The sequence below is a fragment of the Actinia tenebrosa genome, unplaced genomic scaffold (genome assembly GCF_029948245.1).
Source record: "Actinia tenebrosa isolate PJP-AT-01 unplaced genomic scaffold, QUT_ActTen_1.0 PGA_scaffold9__36_contigs__length_13948895, whole genome shotgun sequence".
Classification (NCBI taxonomy): Eukaryota; Metazoa; Cnidaria; class Anthozoa; order Actiniaria; family Actiniidae; genus Actinia; species Actinia tenebrosa.
The window spans coordinates 8303417-8326329 of record NW_028292586.1 but is presented as its reverse complement, the minus strand read 5'-3'; the positions used below and the strand labels follow the sequence as shown (position 1 = coordinate 8326329).

Here is a 22913-nt window from a genome sequence, read left to right as displayed (position 1 = left end):
GAAAGCCTTCCTCCTTCGCGTGTGGGTTCATATATTTAGAGACTCATTACCGTAAGGGTGCTAATGGTAGCGTGATTATAAGCTGTATCCCTTTGATTTTCTATGCTATTTACCGTAACCTTTCCCGTATCGTCTACTCTTATCTGCAGCTTTACCTTCCCATGGCAATCGGCGACCATGGGGAAAGTCCAAACCGATAGATTTTCGGCGCTGCCGGGATTGGGTTCTACTGAAAAATGCGCAGGCTCCCTGTTGTTCGTCTTATTTCTCATAGGCTGCAGTATGCCATTCTCATCTAGAAACCTAAAGCCAACGTTGGCGTGGCTGGCAGATCCAATGCAAATACTGCATAGGATTAACTTCTTTCCTGAGTAGTTCAAGTCTACAGACATGCCCGTGACATCAACCCAAGATGCTTGGTTGTATTTTTTCTCGCCTTTGTAAGTCGTATAAACACAATCTACTCCAGTTACGTAGGGGTTGTTCATCGCCATACATAATAGCTCAGACCAATGCTTGCAGCTGCTAAGCCGGCCTTTAGTAAGTTATGGTCATATTCCTCAGGCGGCATAACCTTTTTTACTGGTTTCTTTGGTTCGGGTTTTTCTGCGTGTTCCTTTTTTAATGGTTTTTCTACCTCTTTTTTTGGTTTCTCTACGAAGTGAGTAATGCCCTTGGTAGTATCAGAGTTCACGTCATTCACCCCAAACTTCATATCCTTAGTAGCTCGCTGCAGCTTGTTGTTATAACCCACAACGGAATTAGCGTTAATGACCAAATTACTTGGCATTAACCAACAACCGGGCGACAAAGCGTAATCCAGTCGCACTTTAGACTGCTGCACCGCTAATTGATATCTCTGCACCGATTTAGATATATCATTTTCTATTATCGCGGACTCAAATAAAGTTAGGAATTCTTGTTGCGTTTCCTGTGAAGCGCCTTGGGATCCAACAATGGGGCTGCGGGTATTTACCTGCGCTCCCAGGATGCAGTACACGAATGCTTCAATGCTGCGGTTAATCCTAGCGAAATTCCTTAAACCTTTTCCTTTCATTAACACAAACGGATCCCAAGTGCCGGGGTAGTTTGTTTGAATTCTAGTAATTAATGAATTATTACCCTTATCACCACCCATATCACCGAACTCTAACTCATTACTTGGGTATTCCTGATGCCCGTAGTCGGCCGGCTTCTCACCATTGGCACCCCAAACGTAAACTATACCCAGCCCATGCGTCTTACCCTCCTTATAACGAAAATCTTTTTGCTGTGGTTTGAACTCATTAATTAACCTTTCCAGGGCTGCGGAGTCGTAGCGGTTATTCATTGGATCAAATGCTCCATCTCCTGGTAGGGGTACGTTAAGCTCCTTCAACAACCTCCTTACCGTAAAGGCAACGTGAAACCGCATAAATGAAATGTGGAACATGTCCGCGGCAACACCACAACCTTTAGTGGCAGCCCAAATAGCAAAGTTTAACTGCTGCAGCCAATACCGCATATTGGGCCCCGCTAACCATTCCCTGGCCTCTTTACCTGACGTATGCTTCAACATCGTCTCTTTAAAGATATTCCTTACTACTACGTCAAATGATTGCTTACCCACTGGAATCTCTAAATGCGTTACCAATTTTTCAAAGTTGTTTACGCCACCTTCAGCATCGTAAAATGGGTAATCTTCCTTGGTCATTAATAGATTCCTTGGAAAATTAGGTGCTTTATAAACGGGCTTATGAACGGGTGTTTTTGGGTGTAACTTTTCCAATCCCTCCTCCAAATCCTTATTGCTGTAAACTAAGTCATTATACTCTTTGAAGTAAATCCCGTCAGATCTGCTTTCAAACTTCGAGGTTACTGCTTTGGGATACAATTTCTTAAATGCTTCCCAATTCCAGTGGCTGTTATGCGGCTGCTCCTCTATGTTATTTCCAAAAGCGTCGTACATTAGTATATAATGGATGTTATACCATCAGCACCTCCACTTTATCCTGAACTTCCTAAGGAACCTAACGAATTAAACGCCGAGAACTTCCGCTTGAATAAAGCAAATTTAATCCTGGCTTACTTGGAAGGGCAAACAAAACACTATGAAAAAGTCCGAAAAAAGTACGTCAGAGCCCGTAGCACGCTACATAAGATTGCGATAACTTCAGGATCCATATCTGTTGTATTAACGGGCTCCGGCGTTGCTACTTCGCTTACTGGACCGGGAATAATTGTTGGAGTTCCTTTGGCCGGCGTTGGGGCAGCCTGTGGTATTATTTCTGCTGTTGCTACGGGCATTATGAAACAGTTGTCAAGCAAAATATCCAAGCATGACACGACAATAGCTCTGTCAAGGGCTAAAGTAAATACTATCACTGACCTTGTCTCAAAGGCTTTGCGTGACAGAAAGATAGACGACGTAGAATTCTCGCTTATCTTAGCCGAAGAGGAAAAGTACGAGAAATTAAAGACGGACATAAGAAATAAAAAAAACAGTCGTAAAAGATCTTTCCGAGGAATCTCGCAAAAAGATCTACCAGGAGGCAAAAGAAGAGCTTCAAAGAAAGCTTGCTCAGTAAACATCTACTTTGAAAAAAGCGTGACAGGATTTCGTTTACATATCGAACGACAGTCTGGAAATTACGCGTAATCTTATGCCATAAGATTTATGCTAATTTCTCATCTTATGGCATAAGATCCACTATCTTCTTGGAATCCATCCTAACAGTGGGTGGTTGGGGTCTATTTTGTAAAATATTTCGTAGATTACGTCAGGGTAATAAGGAATATCCTTATCCAGCCGACAAAACATCCACTCGGCTCTGCTCATGTCAGAAACCTCAGGAATAGACTTACCGGTAATTTCAGACAAAAGATAGGGAATAGCTTTGTAATATTTTCCTAGCTTTAATTTTTTCAATGTCTTTCGTAGACTTTGTGGGGTTGGCTCTTCTAAATGGTCTATGATTTTCTTCTTTACTTCGGTGTCTAAATATACCGGATGTAAACCTTGGATATGACTCATCCAGTCTCGGAAGTATTTTATTCTCTTATAAGGTGTTTTCGTACGACCTCCATTGGCGTAATACTGCTCTCTGGTAGCATTTGGTACGGCATTACGAATATTCTTGCCACATTCGTAACACTGTGCTGACGTGTCGTCTTCTATTCGCATCTTCTTACCACAGCAAATATACTTGTTTGGCTTAGTAGGTACAAACTTGGGTTTCAAACACTTTACACAGAAGTCATAAGCAAACTCTTTACAATCTTCGCACTCCATATATAGACTAACATATTTAAGTGCGCTGTTGCCCTCAACCACACTTGGAGTGGGGGTTGTCCGTAGGTGGATTTTTGACACGGATCTTGCCCGTGTTGAGATTGCGCTGGAACCCCCATTCCCTATACTACTCATGAATATTCAATATATCAATTGTTTTTAACAGGGCGATATAAATAATAATAAGATGACTTAGGTAGAGGACGTAGCCTAGAAAATATTAAAACTTCATTTTAACACAGAAGAGAATGGCCCCGTGGCTAAACGAGAAAGAACATTAATTCTTATAGCTAAGAAGCTACCCTAGATAGAGGGAAGGCATTTCATTTAATCCATATAATAAAAAACACTAGTCAACGTGTAATAGTAAGCACCATACAAGGCAGCTGACATTAATCGCATAGTTTTCTTTTTTTTCTTTCTTTGCCTGTTAATTACCATTTTTCATACAATCTTGTTTCACGCGCCAAATACAATCACTGTATCTTACATCTTATGCCGGACAAATAATGCAAATGGCAAAACCGCCTAAAAATTCTTAGATTTATGTTAGATCTATGTTGCTCTATTGCTAAAAAGTGATATATTCACACGTGAAAATAACATGTAATATCTTCTATTTCAACAAAACCAAAATGACAACGTGTTCGCGGTTACAAGCAAAAAAATTAAATGAAATTTGCACGCATATTAAACTTAACAATGAATGTTTCAATATTTGGAACTACAAGTTATTGTAGTGGGCTATTAAATTGAAATTCTTCGATTCCGTACATCAATATTGGCGAGAACTTTCTTTCCGGATCTTTAATTTCGTGCAGAAATTTTACCTCGTTTTGGATTACTAGAAAGAACTCTTGATTTGACTGTCTAATTTTGCTCTTCAGTGGCGGATCCAGGGGGGCGGGGGGTTCGAAGGGTTCCACGGAACCCACCTTGAAGGTTTGATCTTTTAGGTAATAGATATATGTCTTATATAAATTTTGCTTAAAAGTATCCACAAGGATAATGTTGAACACGAAATGATATATATTTGCTGTTATAATGTTTAATTTACCTTTAAGTTCCGTTACTAGATAGTAAATTAGGTGATTAGAGCCAATTTTTTTGTCAGACATCAACTAAACAAAAGAGAAATATACACAGTTTAAGAAACGGAACCCCCCTTTGAAAAATCCTGGATCCGCCACTGCTCTTTAACCAATCACCGCGTTACAACTCCCTTGATACTATGCTTATGTTGCATATAAAGCTGAAGATTTCCACCTTCAAACATCAGTCTTCTTAGAAGTCTAACAAGAGCAACTTCGCACCAACAATTTGCTTCAGTTTTTCCAGTGAGTTCAACCTCGTAGTTCAGTAGCACGATGAGATCCCTTCTGATATTGCTGGTCGTACTTGCAATGGTTTCGTTCCCAGAGGTTTCTGGCGAATACAGATGTAGCCTGCCAGTTCCGGAAGCCGTATGCTGGAAGAGAGCAGTGAACAAGGTAAGACAAAAACAAATGCAGATGCATGGTCTATAAAGTATAGGTTTGAGGTAGCCCAAAAACCAATGGAAAGAGTTATATATTTTCACTATGAGAATTCGCCTACAAAGCCCTAGGCACGAAGGGAATAAGATATGGGGAAAAATCGGCCCTCCGGCAACTGTTCCCAACTACCTCGTAATCAAGCGCCGACTAATAGCTCGGGATGCGGGGAAACAGGAAAAGAGAATAGATAGTTCGATGGAATCGAGGACCTACTCTCCCAAAACTCAGAACTCTAGGCTTCGAGGTTGGAGAGATACAATAACTCGGCCACCGATTCGGGTAGCAATAACGCCGCTTCTGCGCTCGGGGTGTCTCCGTTGCAGTAAGAACCAATAAACATTTACTGAACAAGTTTTCACGGTCCCCAGGCGATAAATGCTGAAGAAAATAGGAAGCCGGAATTAAACGAAGGCGTAGAGAAAAGGTGTGCTAGAGAAGGGAAATAACCCGAAACGAAGTAGGCCCGAAATACCCCCTCCAGGGACAGAGTAATGAAGGGTATTAGATAACCCCATCGAGGCGGCTTAGCATGGGGAAGTGGGAGGGGACCTCAACCATGACAACACACGCGATCGCCGAATTTTGCCAAATAATGAGTATTTCGAGCGACCTCACTCGCCGCTGAACTTTGGCCAAATAATTAACAAGTATTTCGAGCGACCTCACTCGTCGCTGAATTTTGCCAGATACCTAACTAGCATTTTGAGCGACTTCACTCATCTTTGAACCTTTGCGAAATAATTAACGAGTGTTTTAAGTGACATAATACATCGTTCAACTTTACCAGACACCTAACTAGTATTTTGAGCGACCAACTTCACACGTGGCTGAACTTTGCCAAATCAATGACCAACGTTTAAGTGTCTACACACGGTACTGAATAATGGCAGAAGCAACAACATTTAAATCAAAACCGTGAGCGACTATAACCAATAAAGTAAAAACGCCATAGCTGCACGTTGAAGGAGGAACACAGACGAAAAGTATTACCTACTACTTCGGCGTGACCGCCAAAAGCGTCCTGAACGGCCTGTTGCGGAGGAACGGGATTCTGTGCTTCTTGGGCATGCCCATTTTGTAGTAGTTGATTCTGTGGTTGCGGTTTTGGCTGAGGTAGTTGATCGATTCAGAGGCGGCGGGTCGGCCGAATATGATTCCATAAGTGCAGTATGATGATAAAAGTTTATACGTAAACTAGCTTCTTAATTGAAGTAAATACTTAAAATAACATGCAAAACGCGTGGTCATTTGACCACTGAGGTATCCTGGAGTAACGCTGTCACAATCAATAAAAGTTAATGGTAACTCTACGTAAAGCGTTTGTGATGTTCCCTTCTATTCATTTTTGTTTTTGTTTACTTCGGATCTCACCGAACTGTGGCGGCACGTGAAAAATTTGTCTCGCTACTACACCCTAATTCGTATACTGACACGCCTACTTTTGTCACTTTCTCGGATCTAGCATACTGCCAGTAAGGTATTCACTGTAATACACGTAACAAAAGTAGGCGTGACAGTGGACGAATTAGGGTGTGGCAGGGAGACAAATTTTTGCCGTGCCGCCAGTCGTTGCATTTCATTATGTATTGACCCAAATTGTTTGAAGGCAATAGAGTGCAACTTTAGTATATCACACACCGCATTGCAATTGGCGTCTATACTATACGTCATTCGTATCTCATTTTTCAACGACTGTTGAGCGGAACGCTAGCATGGCCGAGTCAAACGAATCAGACGAAGAAAATGTTCATAACACAAAATAGTTTTTCGTGATCTTTAATGCCAAAGTTTAAGTTTGATATCTCTGACATTTTTGGGCCGGATTGAAAAAATTTGCCGAGGCGGATTATGTGTTAAGAAAACATCCGCAATACTCATTCAGACTGTAAAGAAATTCTGCTAAGAGAACGACATTGAAGGCCATGCAAATTCAATACAAGATAAACAACTGTAACAAGGGTGCTTTAGATTGGATTTTATAGAAAGAACTGGACTTTGGCATTTGCATTTTCATTATATCGACGGTCATGAGGCAAGCAAGAAAAGTCTTTCGACGCGCTGCTGCTGAATACTGGAAGAAAACGAAAAATTTGAGGTGATTAAATTAGAGGGTAAGGAATAGAGTGAAAACAGGGTCGTTTGGATGGGAAACCATTTGAGTAAAAAGTGTGTCGTTTGGATGAGAAACCATTGCGCAGTAGCACACATAACTTTACGTAATACAGCCACACGACTTTAATTCAACTTTCGCAATAGAATTTACAAACTCCTCCAGTGACCATAGTCGTGTCTACATTAGTTTAACTGATGGTGAGAAAAAAAGCTTTCCATAAATCATTCTCAACTGATTATTTACCATTTAGTACTGACCCACTGAGAAACTCGCTTCTGTGCACAGTCTGCAAATGTTACATATGGATAAGATACGTTGGTATAATATCTATGGGCAATAAAAGCTACGAGAGAATCGTCTTCGTCATATTTCACTATTCTAAAGCCCCTTTTCTCGGAGGCTTTTGCCTATACAGCAAGCTTTACTCGCCAATGCAAACGATAGCTTTAGGTACGGAGACTCGGCAACGAATCCCCGTATCACGATGTAAATAAAGGTCTTAATTATTTTTTAACAGTTATTTTAGGAATTTTGGCTGATAAAAAATGTTGTAAAACTTATGTGAAAACGATCAAAACCTCTATAGACCCCTTGCAGGCGAAGTTAAAGCAGCTCAATTTGGAGGACAAAACAAAAGAATTTCAATCTCCAGAGAATTGGAAATCTATTGTCATGTCCTCCAAATTGAGCTGCATTCCGACGTGTTGCAAGAGATCTATTGATTTTTTCTATAAGATTACACAGTTATACACAACTTTTGTAATGTACGATTTTTGACGAATGACGAGAAGCAATCGTATTCAATAAATCGTGTATCACAGCATGGAATATGCAATCAGTCTAAGGATACATCTAGAAGTCATGTGACATGTGCAGTTATATTTTCTGAAAACGATTAAGATTTTATGAATATTGTTATAATTAAGAGATTTGAGAGAAGCAATATTATACACGGTTTCCTAGCATCATTGCCTGAAAATAAAAAATATAATAAAACTATGAGAATTTTTCAATGAGATTTTAAGTTACTGTGGGTTCACACTAACCGGGACCACTTGAACAAAAATTAAGAGTGTCAATAGTCCCCTTCACAGTTCCCGGCGACATCTGGAAAGGTAGCTGTGCCTTTGCATCGAAGCGAGACGAACGGTGAGCTTGCATTTACAGAGACATGTGAATAACTGTCCAAGGTTTTAAAAAAGGTCTCTATCATTGCAAGCTCACCGTTCGTCTCGCTTCGATGCAAAGACACGCTACTTTTCAAGATGGTGCAAAACTAAGGTGTCAATTTTCCTCTTGAAATTATGGTTTTCCAGACCACCAAATGAAAAGTACTGTATTGTATTTCCTATCGTGTTGGTTGACAGAACAATACGTATTCAATCTTACCTTGCTGATGTCAATCCCAGTAAGGCTTTCTACCGCCTTAGGTAACCTGGCAACAATATCCAAGATTTCACCAGTTAGTTTGCTAGCACCAATTTCTCCCTTCCCATTGGAAACCATGGTGATCTTGTTACAATGTGAGATGGGAGCAGCAATCTCAGCAGCAATCTACGACAGAGGAAAAGACAATGATAAATAAATAACAACAACAACATCACCACAACCACAACCACCACCACCACCACCACCACCAACAACAACAACCACAACAACAACAACAACAATAATAATACAACGATGAGAATAAACGTCATTTGTATTCCAAACAGTAGTTGCATTTTACTTATTATTACTGGCACAAAAAGCTAAAATATGCGAGAGAAAATGTATTTCATTCTATGATAGGATGAAAACGGAAAAGACCAGTGTTTACTTACCTTAGGCATCGTCTCTAAGACCATGTCAACAATGGCTGCTTCACGGTATTCTTTCCAAGCATCAGCCTTCTTTGCCATCTGTTCTGCTTCTGCTTTAGCCTTGGCTTCAATAGCAAAGGCTTCTGCTTCTCCTTTCATCTATACACAAGAAATCACAAGGTTGATTCCGGAAAAACTACAGTCTTCACAGGAGAACTGTTTTCTCACGAATGGGAAACCGCACACGGTAATAGCTTACAGCACGTACATGGTACAACACGACGTGACATTGAAATGGCTTTACATTGTTTTGCAGCACTTCATCCATTCACAACACTTAGACGATACGGTTACGGTAAAACACGGTACGGTTACAATGGAGTCCTTGCACCATCACGTGATAGCAGCCATGACAGGAGGCACAACAATAGAGTCGTTCTCCCCTGAGAAACTGTATTCTTTCTCATGCAAATCACATTAGACTAAATTCAATTGTTCCTGCCTCTTGTCATGGCTTCCATCGCCTGATGATGCAAAGCCTCTATACGGCTACAAATTTGGAATCTGTCGTATCGTTTCGCACTCATACGAAAACCGCTCTAATATAATATGTTATATTACAATGCAATATTAAAATATAGAGGATGCAACTTAGAGAATGAATCCTGCGGATCAAACAACTTAGCCCCAGCAAACAATGCAACATTAGATATAATTTTCTAAAGATAAATCAAATCAGATGAAACATACAATTAAGACTAAGAAATATGTTAAAATCAACACAGTTGAAGATATAGAGAATATAACCCTTGTATCATGCTTCCAGAACAAGGCACTTACCTTGATAGCCTCGGCATTAGCTTCTGCTTCAAGAACAATACGATTTCTGGAATCAAAGAACTCACAGCTTAGTGATTCGCCTCGGCTTTGTTTAAAGTAAGTATGAAATTGCATCTTGCTACATACTTGTTAGCTTCAGCAATTTTTTCAAGCCTGTACTTCTCAGCTTCAGCTGGTTGTCTGATAGTGGCCTCTAGTTCTCTCTCACGTCGAGAAATTTCCTAACAAGCACAATTGCAAATATTAGTGTTGCACTCTATTGCCTTTAAGCAATCTTTGCATTTGCATCAGTTTTTATACCTTTATTGCATTGACCTAAATGCTTGAAAAACAATTGTTTGAAGGCAACCTATCTGCCGGTTATTCTAGTGTGATAGGATTAGAAATATCAGGTCTTGTTATTCTTAGAAAACTCAATCAAACTTGTGAACAATACAAAACTTAATAGATGATTTTCACCGGGATGAGAGTCTACCAGAAGAACCAAAAGAGCGGGACAATTAGATTACCTACATCGGAAGACCGAGCTTTCCGGAACTTTCTGGTCAGAATGACACATACAGTGTAGCATTTGTTTTTCAAACTGGAATTTCCAGTTTTTCTGGTTCAAGCTGCAGCCACACCAACACCCATGGCCTTAAAATATCTAGTAAAAAGAAGATGCTGTCGTGCTTCCTATGCTCTATAAATATCTGTCATAGTTAGACCTTCACATGGCTTTGATGACCACGTAAAATGGCAGTTCTCATTTAGGAATAGGGATGTTAGACCGAGGGTCACAGAAATTTTGGAGCAATTTTCGTCCAATTGCCACTTTAAGTGCTTACTGCAGTTGTCCCTTTTAAGTGTCACTCTCTCAAGAGAACTCAAATAACAATAATAATATTATAAAGTTTCTTATCTATTTGGTTCCATTCAGTACCTGTTCCTGAACTTTAATTTGTTGGCCTCTCTCAATAACTTTAATTTGCATGTCCTCCTCTTGGATCTTCTGTTTGGTTATAGCAGCTTGAAGATTATAAGCAAGCTGGGATTGGGCGCTCTAAAAAAAAGATTGCAGCCACATTAAGATATGAACACAAATATTAAGGCCCGTCTACTCGCCGCGATTTGTCTGCCAGATTCTTTACCAGAACGTATCGCGAAGCAAATAGTGGGCAAATTTAGTGTCCATTCCAAGCCTGATTTGAATGTCCTACTGTGCTGTGTGAAAAATCAGGCCGATATCATAAAATCTGTGACAGTCACACAGATGTTGTGAATCAGGCTGATTTAACTTTTCAAATCGGGCTTTAATTGGTCTCTAACCTACACTCACGATTTGCTTCACAATCACGTCTGCCTGATGAATGAGGCCGACAAATCATGGTGTATATTTCCTGCTTTAGACCAGATAGATATGACAGGTCATTATGTCAGTGGCAAATCTACGAATGTTTTTAAAGGGAGGATCAGATTAAAGACAGCTTCATCCTATCTTGGATACAACTGTGCAATTATTATTTACAGTCAACTCTCACTACAGCGGACACCCTCAGGACCATTACTAACTTGTAACAGCGAGCATCTGCAATAGTGAGATTTAATTATGATCATTTCTTTTTCAGTATTTTTTGCCAGAGTTTTTGCTCCTGCCCTTAATAGCAGGGTGTGCGCAAGGTGAGAGATGACTGTACTCAATGAATGAGTAGGAGGGCTGGCAGAAAAATATTTGGCTCAAGGTCATGCTATAATAACCAAGTGCAGTGAGGTTTGGACGAATGACCAAGAGCAAAAGATTTCCCCATCTGGCCAAACCTAACTCAGTCTATCAGCATTTTATCATGACCCAAATTTTGTAGATAAAAAAAGAATGAAAACTCCTGTTTAAACTGATAAATACAGCACGACTAAACAAGCAGTGCCGGATAGGTTTTTCTGGCCCCCATCACAAGACTTTTTCTGAAGGTTTTATTAGAGAGCATGAGCAGGGCCACACTGGTCAAATGATCAACCAGTTCAGTTATGAGAGCTGATGTAAATTATGACCAAACAAAATTACGGCTTTTAAATTGGGGCTTGGTTTCATGAATAATTACTTTCCTTAGATTCACAAGAGGTGTGTGTGTGTGTGGGGAGGGGGGGGGGGGGGGGGGTGTAAACCTAAAAGCCTCTCAGTGCATGTTTGTCATAGAACAGTGTTGAATGAAAATTCCTCGACCCTTTCTTGGACCTCTCTTCCAGTTGCAGGTTTTAATTTGCATGATCTGTTTTCAGGACAGACGACGGAAGGTTGAAAGGTCCCCCCTGCCCCCTTCCCCCCCCTCCCCCCACACATCCAAGTATCCCTTCCACCCCCAAAAAATGGGAAATCTTTGATATGTCACCTACAGTACCCACTACGGAAATGAAATATTACTTATAAAATATTCTCATATTTTCATATATTGTCATACCTTTGTTTGGACTTCAATATCATAACCAGCTTTCTTCAACTCAAAGTCTCTCTTAGCTTTGGCAATCTCAGTATCATTCTCATATTTTGCCTTCATTTTTGCTTCTTCAGCAAGTGCTTCCTAAAAATAACATAAAAACAGGAAAATATTATCAAGTACTAAATCCTTATACATGTATTAACTACAATAATCAACCTTCTCATAAGTATCTTGGATGCAAGGGTAATTATGAAAATACAAAAGAAATCACGTTTTTTATAATGGGACTTGTGGCATTTCTTTCGTATTGAAGAGAGTAAGGAAAATTATCTTAATCTTATTACAATGTTAATGGGTTTTTTTAATTAGGGACCCAATCTACTGTCATTCCAATCGTGTATCAGTTCTACTTTTGATCACAATCATGCATTAAATTAGACGAAACAAAAAGCATGGTTGAGAACCAAAATATAAAAATTCATTCTAAAGGGAATATAAAACACAGTTTTAATGGGAAAACATTGTATTGGGTCAATAACTATAGCTTTACCTTTGTTCCTGAGTCTCTGTGAGCCTCAGCTTCACCAATACGAGCATCTCTCTTGACCTGAGCAGTTCTAGCCATACCTAGAGCATGGAGATAACCCTGGCAGAATGGAAGTGAACATTTCATTATAAACTAATTGACACAGGATCCCCATAAAAACATCCGCATCAAACCTCATCATCCCGGATGTCCTTGATTGTGTAACTGACGATGCTGATTCCCATGTTCACAAGATCTGATGAGGCAACCTATTTATAATAATAATAATAAATAATAATAATAATATTTTATTTGTTAGAGCAAGCTTATCATTTTGGTAGTTTTGGCTTCATGATGTGGGCCTGCTTTCACTCACATTCACTACCACTACATTTACTACTTTATGCAAACAAGGCTTGACTCTTATAAATAAATTATAATGAATAATAAAAATGGGAGTTAATGGTGCATTCTTCCACAAAGTGGCTATTAATAAGTTAATGAATTTATGAATTAATGAAATGTGTTTTTGTCACTTGGTAAAGATCTATATGTTAAGTGTATGCTACATTGAGTGTATAAGCAAGAACCCAACTGAGGCAGATTTTTTAATCTGCTTATACACTCGATGTAGCATACACTTAACATATAGTATAATTTATGTTTATGTACATGCTTCGGAAGCAGAATTTTGCCCCACCCTCCTCCCCTACAGTAGGCATGGTGGTGGTGGCCTTGCTGTTTATCAGTCCATATCACAACAGTCCCGGATAATGCCCCATAACTTAATTACTGCGACATGATAATGAGCATTCAGTGAGGATATATTACTAAAAAACTATGTTTTAAACTTATGACAACTATTGCTAACTTGTTTTACCTCAAACACACTCTTTGAGAACTTTTTACGATCTCTGTAGATTTCCTGAAAGAACAAAGAGTTTTACATTATTTATTGTTGACACTGACTAAGGGAGCACAGTACTTTTAATAAGTTAATAGGTAAATTAATAACTTAAAATGCTTCTTATTAAGATCATCAATAGAACTGAAAACTCATATGAAAAGAATAAATAAAGTAAAAAAAAGACAATTGATCATGTACATGTACTACATATTATAAGTACCTCAACTGTCATTGTGCCCATAATAGCACGCTGATGACCCTCAAGTGTCTCCAAAGCAATGTGTCTCATTTGTTCTGTAGACTTGCCAAGGAACTGCTGACATGCCGCATGAAGCATCTCTTGGTTCTGTCCTTGAATCTTGATCTGTTTGATTCAATCAAAAACGATACAGTTTAGTAATAATCCATATTTTAAAAACAAATAAAATAGAAACTACACATTTTTATGTTGTTCTTCAGCCTTGTATTAATATATCTCCATAAACCCAGGGGTAAGATTCTGTCACTTATTTCTTGCTCCCAGAAAAAATACCACTGGACACAAAGTCTGTTATAGCTTGTTCTGGAAGAAGGAATTAATCTATTTCCTGTTTGGTTGACCCACTGTGGTCCACCAATAAGCATCAAGCAAGGGCACTAGGACACCGAATGTCATTGGATTTCTATAGGTTTTTTTTTTTCCTTTCGATTATTTGAATTAAATCAACGTTATACTTGTTTACTTATCTTGCGTCCGTGTTCCTTCGTTCGCTGTTGTAATGCAGACGTTTTCATTCCAAAGGTCAAACGGTTTGAATAGCCTATGAGCGTTACTTCTTTAACGGCCGTTCCGTACTTGACTCTGTTTGTACTATACCAACAACAACGCAACCGCGCGATGCTCCTTACGTCAGTAATATTCAACCGTCCAGAGTTAATATGGTTAATCAAATCCACCTTAAGTTTCATATAGAGCCCCGGGGTAGGCTACTAGCCTGCTTGCCATTGTTCTCTCGTCTACTCACTTAATCCAATTATTTTGAAAGGTCGGGTGGCAGTGTGTTTACACAGCAATGACAGATGCAGCACCAACGCTAGTGTACGAACCACTGCCGAGCCTAGACAGGGGTAACACGATCTCCCTCGGCATTAGTAGTATTTTCGGCATGAGTAAAATTTTCGCTTCAATTGCAAAGAAAGTTACTAAGTACTGTTTAATAAACGAGGAGTGTTTTATCGGGTATAAAACACGAGGCGTAGCCGAGTGGTTTTAGACCCGATAAAACACGATCTGCGAGATTATTAAACGGCTTAGAAAACTCCAGATGTATGTTCTCATATTGTACCGAATTCTTTACGAATTGAACCAAGTTTGATAGAGAAAATCCAAGTTAAAGTTTATGCAAATGAAGACGAATCTTTATCCGATTTAAAATCACCTTCATGGTCATGATTTCTATTGTGTTTTCTTCATGAATGATTAATGAGTTTTCTAACTATCCTTAGAATATTAGAATGCAGTTAGAGAAAAGTATATCTTGAACCCAGGGTACTGTTTACGAAATGAAATGTAACTTTTCTACCTCAACGATCAGACAGTTACAGTTCAAAAATATCAATATCGACCAGTAGGTCATTTTAGGTCATGCTCACGTTGACTGGACGTGTACAAGTAAGTAAACAAATAAAGATTAGTTTACCATTACAAAATATCCTAAAAAATTTCCTTTATTGTAGTTGATGATACAAAAGGGGGAAGTTTCTTTGAGTAAAAATTGTCGCATGAGAGTGGGGATTTTAGTGTGTGTGGTAATAGTGCGTTGTCATTCATCGATGGTACTTAAATCTCTAACTCCTGTACCGTGTTAAGTTATAGAGGCCGTAATCGGGTAGTCACGTCTTAGGGTTCGAATTACTAGCATTCGGGTCCGAGTGAGGGCCGAGGGAGATCGTGTTACCCCCGTCTAGGCTCGGCAGTGGTTCGTACACTAGCGTTGGTGCTGCATCTGTCATTGCTGTGTAAACACACTGCCACCCGACCTTTCAAAATAATTGGATTAAGCGAGTAGACGAGAGAACAATGGCAAGCAGGCTAGTAGCCTACCCCGGTGCTCTATATGAAACTTAAGGTGGATTTGATTAACCATATTAACTCTGGACGGTTGAATATTACTGACGTAAGGAGCATCAAGTGGTCGTGTTGTTGTTGGTATAGTACAAACAGAGTCAAGTACGGAACGGCCGTTAAAGAAGTAACGCTCATAGGCTATTCAAACCATTTGACCTTTGGAATGAAAACGTCTGCATTACAACAGCGAACGAAGGAACACGGACGCAAGATAAGTAAACAAGTATAACGTTGATTTAATTCAAACAATCGAAAGGAAAAAAAAAAACCTATAGAAATCCAATGACATTCGGTGTCCTAGTGCCCTTGCATCAAGTATACATAAACAAACATGTTCCCGAAAAAGCCGTAACGGATCAGACTTCATGCCCAGGGGTACTTTTTCTGGGAGTGAGAAACGAGCGACAGAACATTACCCCTGGGTTTCCGAGGATTTGTACATATGTTAATAATTATCAACACGGTTTGTAACTTCATTCTTTTCTGGAAATGGACGAAGTCACTGACAAAACATGTCGGCTCTATAAAAAATCTCAAAAGTGTCTTTGTTACTTTGGAATTCATCATAAATTTTATTTTATCTTTTTTAAACTGCATTTCCATAACTGACAATATGTCGAGAAGGTTACACTCAAAAAGCTTTGAAGTAAGATTCTTGATTTTCTTGTAAAACTTTCCAGGTTAGTTCGCTTAATGTACGCTCATCCAGAACAAACTTGCCAATCAGTGAACATTTTGGTTGTAGGTCAATATTAATATTCTTAGTTCCAGGCTTTTTGTTTGATAATAAACAACAGCTTTTACTTAAAAGTAATAAAGTATATGAGTATGTATGTGCATGAATGGCTGACTAGTGTAGAGCACTACGCCAATAAAATTCAACTCATTCTTGAATCTATACTCAGTGTATCATCCTCTCATTGTTCAATAGTGAAACCATGCATTTTGACTTCGAATTTACTTTTTTATAATGTAGATTGTGGTTTCAGTACAGATTTTGACAAATTCTAATTATGCTCTTTATGGCCAACCAATTAGGTATCTATGCTTCACTTTGATGCATTGATAAGTGAGTTTGTAGATCAATGTAATGATATCGGTACATCAAAGTGAAGTACCTATACCTTAAAGTCCCTTTTCTCATTCAGTAAATACCACTGTGCTTTTAGACTAAAGGCTCATAGCTGAACAGCCTTAGCCTTAAAAGCAAGTTATTTGCAAAAGTCATCCGTAATGTAGAGAATGTGCATAGATAAGAAAAAAACATTGACTGTAATTCACCTGTGCAATCCCAGTAACTGATATAGGTACTCCATGTCTGGTGTAAACTTTTGGTGATTCAACATTGAGGGTCATTGTGTTTAAAGATATCCTGAAGAGGTATATAAGTAACACATGAAGTCAAGCATACACCAAATTATATAACGTATTGATTTGAGCAGAAATATCTGCGTTGACAGTGATGACCCATGGTTTATTCGATCTCAAAACGAAGTCAAAATCTTAACTTAGCTGTTATAAAATATATAAATATTTAATATGAAACAAATGATTACTACTGTTAGAAAACTAAGCTTACTATCAAAGAAGAAAATACTAACGAACGAACAAAGAAATGTGACGATACGACAGCTTATTTTGGTTATTATGACATCACAGCACATACAGAAGCACTTCAGCACAATTACTATATGTTTAACATGAGAATTAGCACACACATTATCGGAAAATAAGCATTTTTATTCTACGAGTTTTACATAAGACCGAAACGTATAAAAACGAACTAGAAATTCAATTTTAACAACTAAGCACACGAGGATTACCGATCAAAACATCTGTTCATGCAAAGCCCTGGCATATTTGTTGTTCAGAAGGCGTTACCATCCCTTCATAACTCACTCTAAGAACTTGGAAACATTGAATGAAAACTGCTTAGGAAGGACAGGCAACTTACTTCTGTAACTTCTGGCAAATAGGCCAGACAAAAATCCGACCACCTGTGACCAGAGCTGGCCTCGTATGACACATCCCTGAATGAAAGAAAGACGAAAGATTAATCAACATGTTGGTTTCACGATTTTCTAGTCCATTTCAAATCTACAATTAAACGATGATTATTCCCCGCAAAACAGCTTAAACACAAGATCAAACCTCACCTGAGACCACCATAGCCTCGTTGGGTCCACAAGTCTCGAAAAACACCATTTTTTACCGGGAAAAACTGCAGCTAAAATTCCGGTTGACACAGCGATGCACTTGTTTTTGTTACACCACAAATATGGCTGACCCTCTTGTCACGTGACCTCTCCTCCCACACCCCAAGCTTGTCGATCAATCTTCGTTTTGCAGTCGATAATTTATCGGATATCGCCCTGATTTCTCGAAGTAGTTCGGGTCCACCCCGTTTATGATACCCACGTGCCGAAGCTTCGTTCTTTCTCTTACACGTACTGTTCAGGTAAGATGGCGGATGAAATAATCGATTCAACTTTAACCGTAATTTAAGCACTAAAAAAGGGCTTTCAAGTATAGCTCTGAGTTTGTTAGCTTCATTAGATATCTCTCTTTCTTACAGTGTCAAGGATTGTTGTTGGTTGAGTTATTAACATTGATTATTTTGTGTGTTTGTTGAGGGTATTGAAATGTGGTCCCGTTCAAACCGGCAAATCTTTTTCCTTTTCGCATTAAAATTTAGGGTAGTTCTTGACCAAAATTGGATAAAACTTCGCTAGGTATGAGTTAGTATCCCCAAAAAACCCGTCCCATGAATATTTGTAGTAATGCTTTCTCCTAGAAGCACCAAAATAGCTAATAATGAGTACAAAGTCATGGCTATTGGCTTTGGTTTGCCTATTCCATGTGGTGTCAGGTTTTGTTGGGGTCTTCTCACATTTGATCTTGTTAAGTTTCTGTACTAATGGTTTGCATGGTTTATTACTGCACCAAATCACTGCTTGCTTCTAGACATTGAGCTTGACACACTGTCAGAAAGCAATGCAAAGCAGAGGCTTTTTATAAGATCACAAGCATGAGCATGCACTTAGAATTAAGACATGAGAAAGTGTCTTAGATGCCTTATGATTAAGTTTACTTCTATTGATTGCATACAACAGCATATGTCCTTAATGACACACTGCCCATTAATGAGATTCTATTAGGTGGTGGTTAGTCCAGACGCTGGCCCCTTTAACCGCTCCACTTTTGTTGGGCTGCCTGTGCTTGGAGCGGCCACGAGGAGCATGATGAAATATTGATGAGGATGCCAGCCTTAAAAACTGGACTTAACGTGAACTCGTCCACAAGTTTTTTATTCCTTTTTGTCATCTTTTGGTCACTTTGAATTGTTCTCCTTACCACTACCCAATTAGGTATTGGTGCTTCACTTTGATGTTTTGATGGGAAGGATTTTTACATTGATGTAACAATATCAAAAGTGAAGTGTCTATACGTAAATGGTTAGCTGTGAAGAGCACAATTGAAAGAACTCATTGAAGTACAAAGTATAGTGCTGCTGCAGTAAATGAAACATGCTCACCCTCAGGCCCATATAATTCCTGTTTAAATTTTACTATTTCTTAAAGGAGCAACAATCTTTCTGTGATTAGGAAAGCAAATATTTTATACTCCATACTGTGCAGAAAAAGCAGGGCTACATGATATTAACATGGCTATTTTTCTTCAGGTCTCCATCATGGCTGATGACTGGGGAGAATCAGATGACACTCCTGCTGTTGTAGCACCAGAAGTACCAGATATCAAACTGTTTGGTAAATGGAGCACTGAAGATGTTCAAGTCAGTGACATCAGCTTAACTGTAAGTATTCAACTACAATCAGTGAATCATTAGGCCCAGATGCATTACTACATGTAGTTCATAAGAAAAACTTTCAGTTAGCCAGAGGAATAAGTCTTGCAGGGATAAAAATAACGATCAGTCATCTGAAAATGCCTGGCCAGAATTGGAACCTGTATGTTGAAATCTCTGCCTCGCAGGTCTTTTTCACCAGTTATGTTGAGCCGGAAATGAGGTATGACCAAGCTAAAGCGAATTTGGCAAGTACTTATGACCAGCAACTGACAAGCCAAAACTTTAAGCCCTCTTCTTGTCAGTGTTACCCTAATGAGATACCTTTGTAATAATGGACCTTAACTACTAGGAACAAAGATAAGAGTTAAATTGTAAAATATTTTGCACTTATAGGACTACATTGCCGTCAAAGAAAAGTATTCTACATACCTTCCCCACACAGCTGGTCGTTATGCTGCCAAGAGATTCAGAAAAGCTCAGGTATGAAGAACGTCCATGCAAGAATGCTTGGAATTTTAAGATTATGAATAACGATCTAGTTTTATATTCTTTCTGCTCAGGGTTAGCCTTGGTTACGTAGAGAATATTTTATATCATTTTGTTTCAAAAATGATCCATTAAATTTCAAAGGATTCCCAGAGCTAAATTTCTGTAATTTGTCCACAGGGTACCAATGTCCCCTTTTATACATAGATTGCTATTAGCCATTCCAAGGATTAGGGAGAAACTGGGTTGAGTTGGAATCTATTTCGTCCCCAAAACAGTCCCACAATGCATTGCAATGTCAAATCAACCCAATTTTTCCTTATGGCATCAGAATTGCTAAAATGTCTTATTTTGCAAGACTGACAACTCCAGCATTAGCATGTTGTTAGGCATTTTTTGGGTCCTGCTCATCAAATAAACAGTAATCTAAATAATAATTTGGATTGATAGAGCTAGAAACCAAGATGTCTTGGGGATATATTAAGTACTGAAATAAAAATGTACTTTCACTAAGAATACCAAAGAACAACCTTTATCCCTAGATAATGATGATGAATGTATGACATACATTGTTTGTGTTTTCAGTGCCCTATTGTTGAGCGTATCACCAACTCCATGATGATGCATGGGCGTAACAATGGCAAGAAACTCATGACAGTCAGGATTCTCAAACATTCTTTTGAAATCATTCATCTTCTGACAGGAGAGGTAATTAAGTATTTGTTTTGACACCCTAATGGATGTCTAATGGTTGACAATAACTGATCATTCCTGTGTAAATAGAAGAGTGTGCATTATGTAAATCCTGTGTGAGAATGCAGCCAAACACTCATTGTTCACTCTGAGTGTTTTTTACATGCATAGAAACTACAGTGTATTTGGATGATTAGTTTATTTTCCCTGAAATATTTAAAGTGCCTATTACCCTTCTGACAATATTCTCAGTATTGATTCTACATGTGGTAAGATGTTGAATAACCCGAAAAAATTACATAGTTTGAGTGCGGCTTCTTGAAGCTATGAAGGTTTTTTCATGTCATATGCTAATGCTGTGACGTATGAGGAGGCATTTATGGTTATTTGTTGTTCCTCGTAATTCGAAACACCGGCTTCTATGGGAAAACTAACTTGCATTCATTTCTATAAGAGCAATGGGGAAAACAATGACGTATTTCAAATTTAATTTATCTGTACCAGTAGTGTTTTGTATGTTAAATGATTACTCCTCATACGTCACAGTATTAGCATATGGCGTGGAAAAACCTTTATAACTTCAAGATGCCGCACTCAAACTATGTAATTTTTTCGGGTTATTCAACATCTTACCCCATGTAGAATCACTACTGAGAATATCGTCAGAAGGGTGATAGGCACTTTAAACATGTCTTTTTGTGCTATCCCTACCACACTTTGATTAATGGCTGGAATTTGAACCATATGCAAAGAGCCTTCTATTACACATTCAGGGTCGATATCAGTATGATAAAGCCTTGAACAAAAACCACATCAATGAAGTGATATCACATAACTTTACAGTAAACTAAATTTTTTGTTATTGTATCAACCTTTAATATATTAAACAAAATATTACATGTTAAGAGCACTCGTTTTCCTTATGTCTCAGACTTGTTTGCAGCATGATGTGGGAACTCCTGGGAAAAAATGATATCAAGCTCTTGATATGTAGCTTTCTCTATTATTAGACCTTTTATGTCCTTGAGAATTATCTCCTAGTGATTTGACTTCAGTGTTATAATGATAATTTATATCAAGAATCATAAGAATCAAGCACTAATCACAGTTGTACACATTCTTTTTAGAACCCTCTTCAGGTCCTTGTAAATGCTATCATCAACAGTGGACCTCGTGAGGATTCCACCCGTATTGGACGTGCCGGTACTGTTCGTAGACAGGCTGTTGACGTGTCTCCTCTCCGACGTGTGAACCAAGCCATCTGGCTTCTGTGTACAGGAGCTAGGGAAGCTGCTTTCAGGAACATCAAATCTATTGCTGAATGTTTGGCTGATGAACTGATCAATGCTGCCAAGGTTTGTATTAATTTTGCATTTTTTTTGGTTCAATAAATTTGAGTTTTTCAGTCTTTGAATATCTTGCCAAATTTTGTGTTTGTGTGCATCTATGTCACCTGTAGACTGTGCTTGTCACTTGTCTAGTACTTACTGATATTTAGGGAATACATATTGGCTTAGTCATTTTCAAAATAATTTTTTTAAATGTTTTTATTTGATCAAACACTGTAGAAAATTTTTTTCAAACTTTAAACTTTTTGGATTATGGTATTTTTTACATCCTGTCACCACACCCTAGTTTTTCTGGTACTAACAGTCATTTTTTTCTGGTTCAGGGATCATCTAACTCTTATGCCATCAAGAAGAAAGATGAATTGGAGCGTGTAGCCAAGTCCAACCGTTAAGAAAATATGTGTAATAATTTTACAGCATAACAATAAAGAGCTGCTGAGAAATTGTCTCTTCTGATTTGACGTTTACTTCTTATGTGTAGATATATAATATATGCACTTGATTGAAAAATCATTATTAGGTTCAAAATATACAAGGTAGCAGCTGAGACCAAACAATATTTTGGGAATTTATATAATTATCCTTTGTTGTATTCATGTGAGATACACAGTCATTATAAAACGTCCTTTCTGTCAGAGCAACAATTTATGAAAATTCCATTAGTAATATCACTAGGTACATCTATAATATTACGGGTAGCTTAGTTTCCACGTGCCGTGTCAGTCTCAGCTTCTATGTTCTTTCTTTTGAACCCAACAGAATTTTTTTTCAAATGAGTGTATCTAGATTCAATCAAATGGAATATGCAAAATGAACGAAGATGTCTTTTGAAAACATTGATATTTGAACTGCAGTGTTTGGGTTACACTAAAACCCTCCATTTCAGTAAAGAATTGCTCAAATCACGTTTTTATGGTTTGTGTGAAGTCGATTGTTTTTGGGGATAAGTTTATCTTAAAAGATAATCTTGATCAAATTTTGATAGTTATAGGATTTTTGTTCCTTTTAATATGAGGTGAGTCTATTATACAGGTCAAAATGAAAGGCAAGGCGAAGATTTGA

General features: G+C 38.4%; 2 protein-coding genes across 2 annotated transcripts; one reads left to right on the top strand and one right to left on the bottom strand.

The window, feature by feature from the left end:
- Window positions 1–7017: 7017 nt before the first annotated feature.
- LOC116308665 (flotillin-1) lies at window positions 7018–17824 on the bottom strand. Its single transcript, XM_031719140.2, has 14 exons — window positions 17672–17824; window positions 17470–17545; window positions 16797–16887; window positions 13629–13772; window positions 13382–13426; window positions 12696–12770; window positions 12526–12621; window positions 11997–12116; window positions 10484–10603; window positions 9688–9782; window positions 9562–9607; window positions 8743–8880; window positions 8309–8473; window positions 7018–7891 (listed from the first exon to the last, which is right to left on the bottom strand). The coding sequence occupies exons 1-14, from the start codon at window positions 17718–17720 to the stop codon at window positions 7865–7867; spliced, it is 1287 nt and encodes a 428-aa protein (XP_031575000.1). The 5' UTR covers window positions 17721–17824; the 3' UTR covers window positions 7018–7864.
- A 1349-nt stretch (window positions 17825–19173) lies between these two features.
- Window positions 19174–22307, top strand: LOC116308666 (small ribosomal subunit protein uS7). Its single transcript, XM_031719141.2, has 5 exons — window positions 19174–19329; window positions 19717–19803; window positions 20395–20517; window positions 21630–21857; window positions 22175–22307. Exons 1-5 carry the CDS (start codon window positions 19180–19182, stop codon window positions 22241–22243), a joined length of 657 nt encoding a protein of 218 aa, XP_031575001.2. The 5' UTR covers window positions 19174–19179; the 3' UTR covers window positions 22244–22307.
- The last annotated feature ends 606 nt before the right edge of the window (window positions 22308–22913 follow it).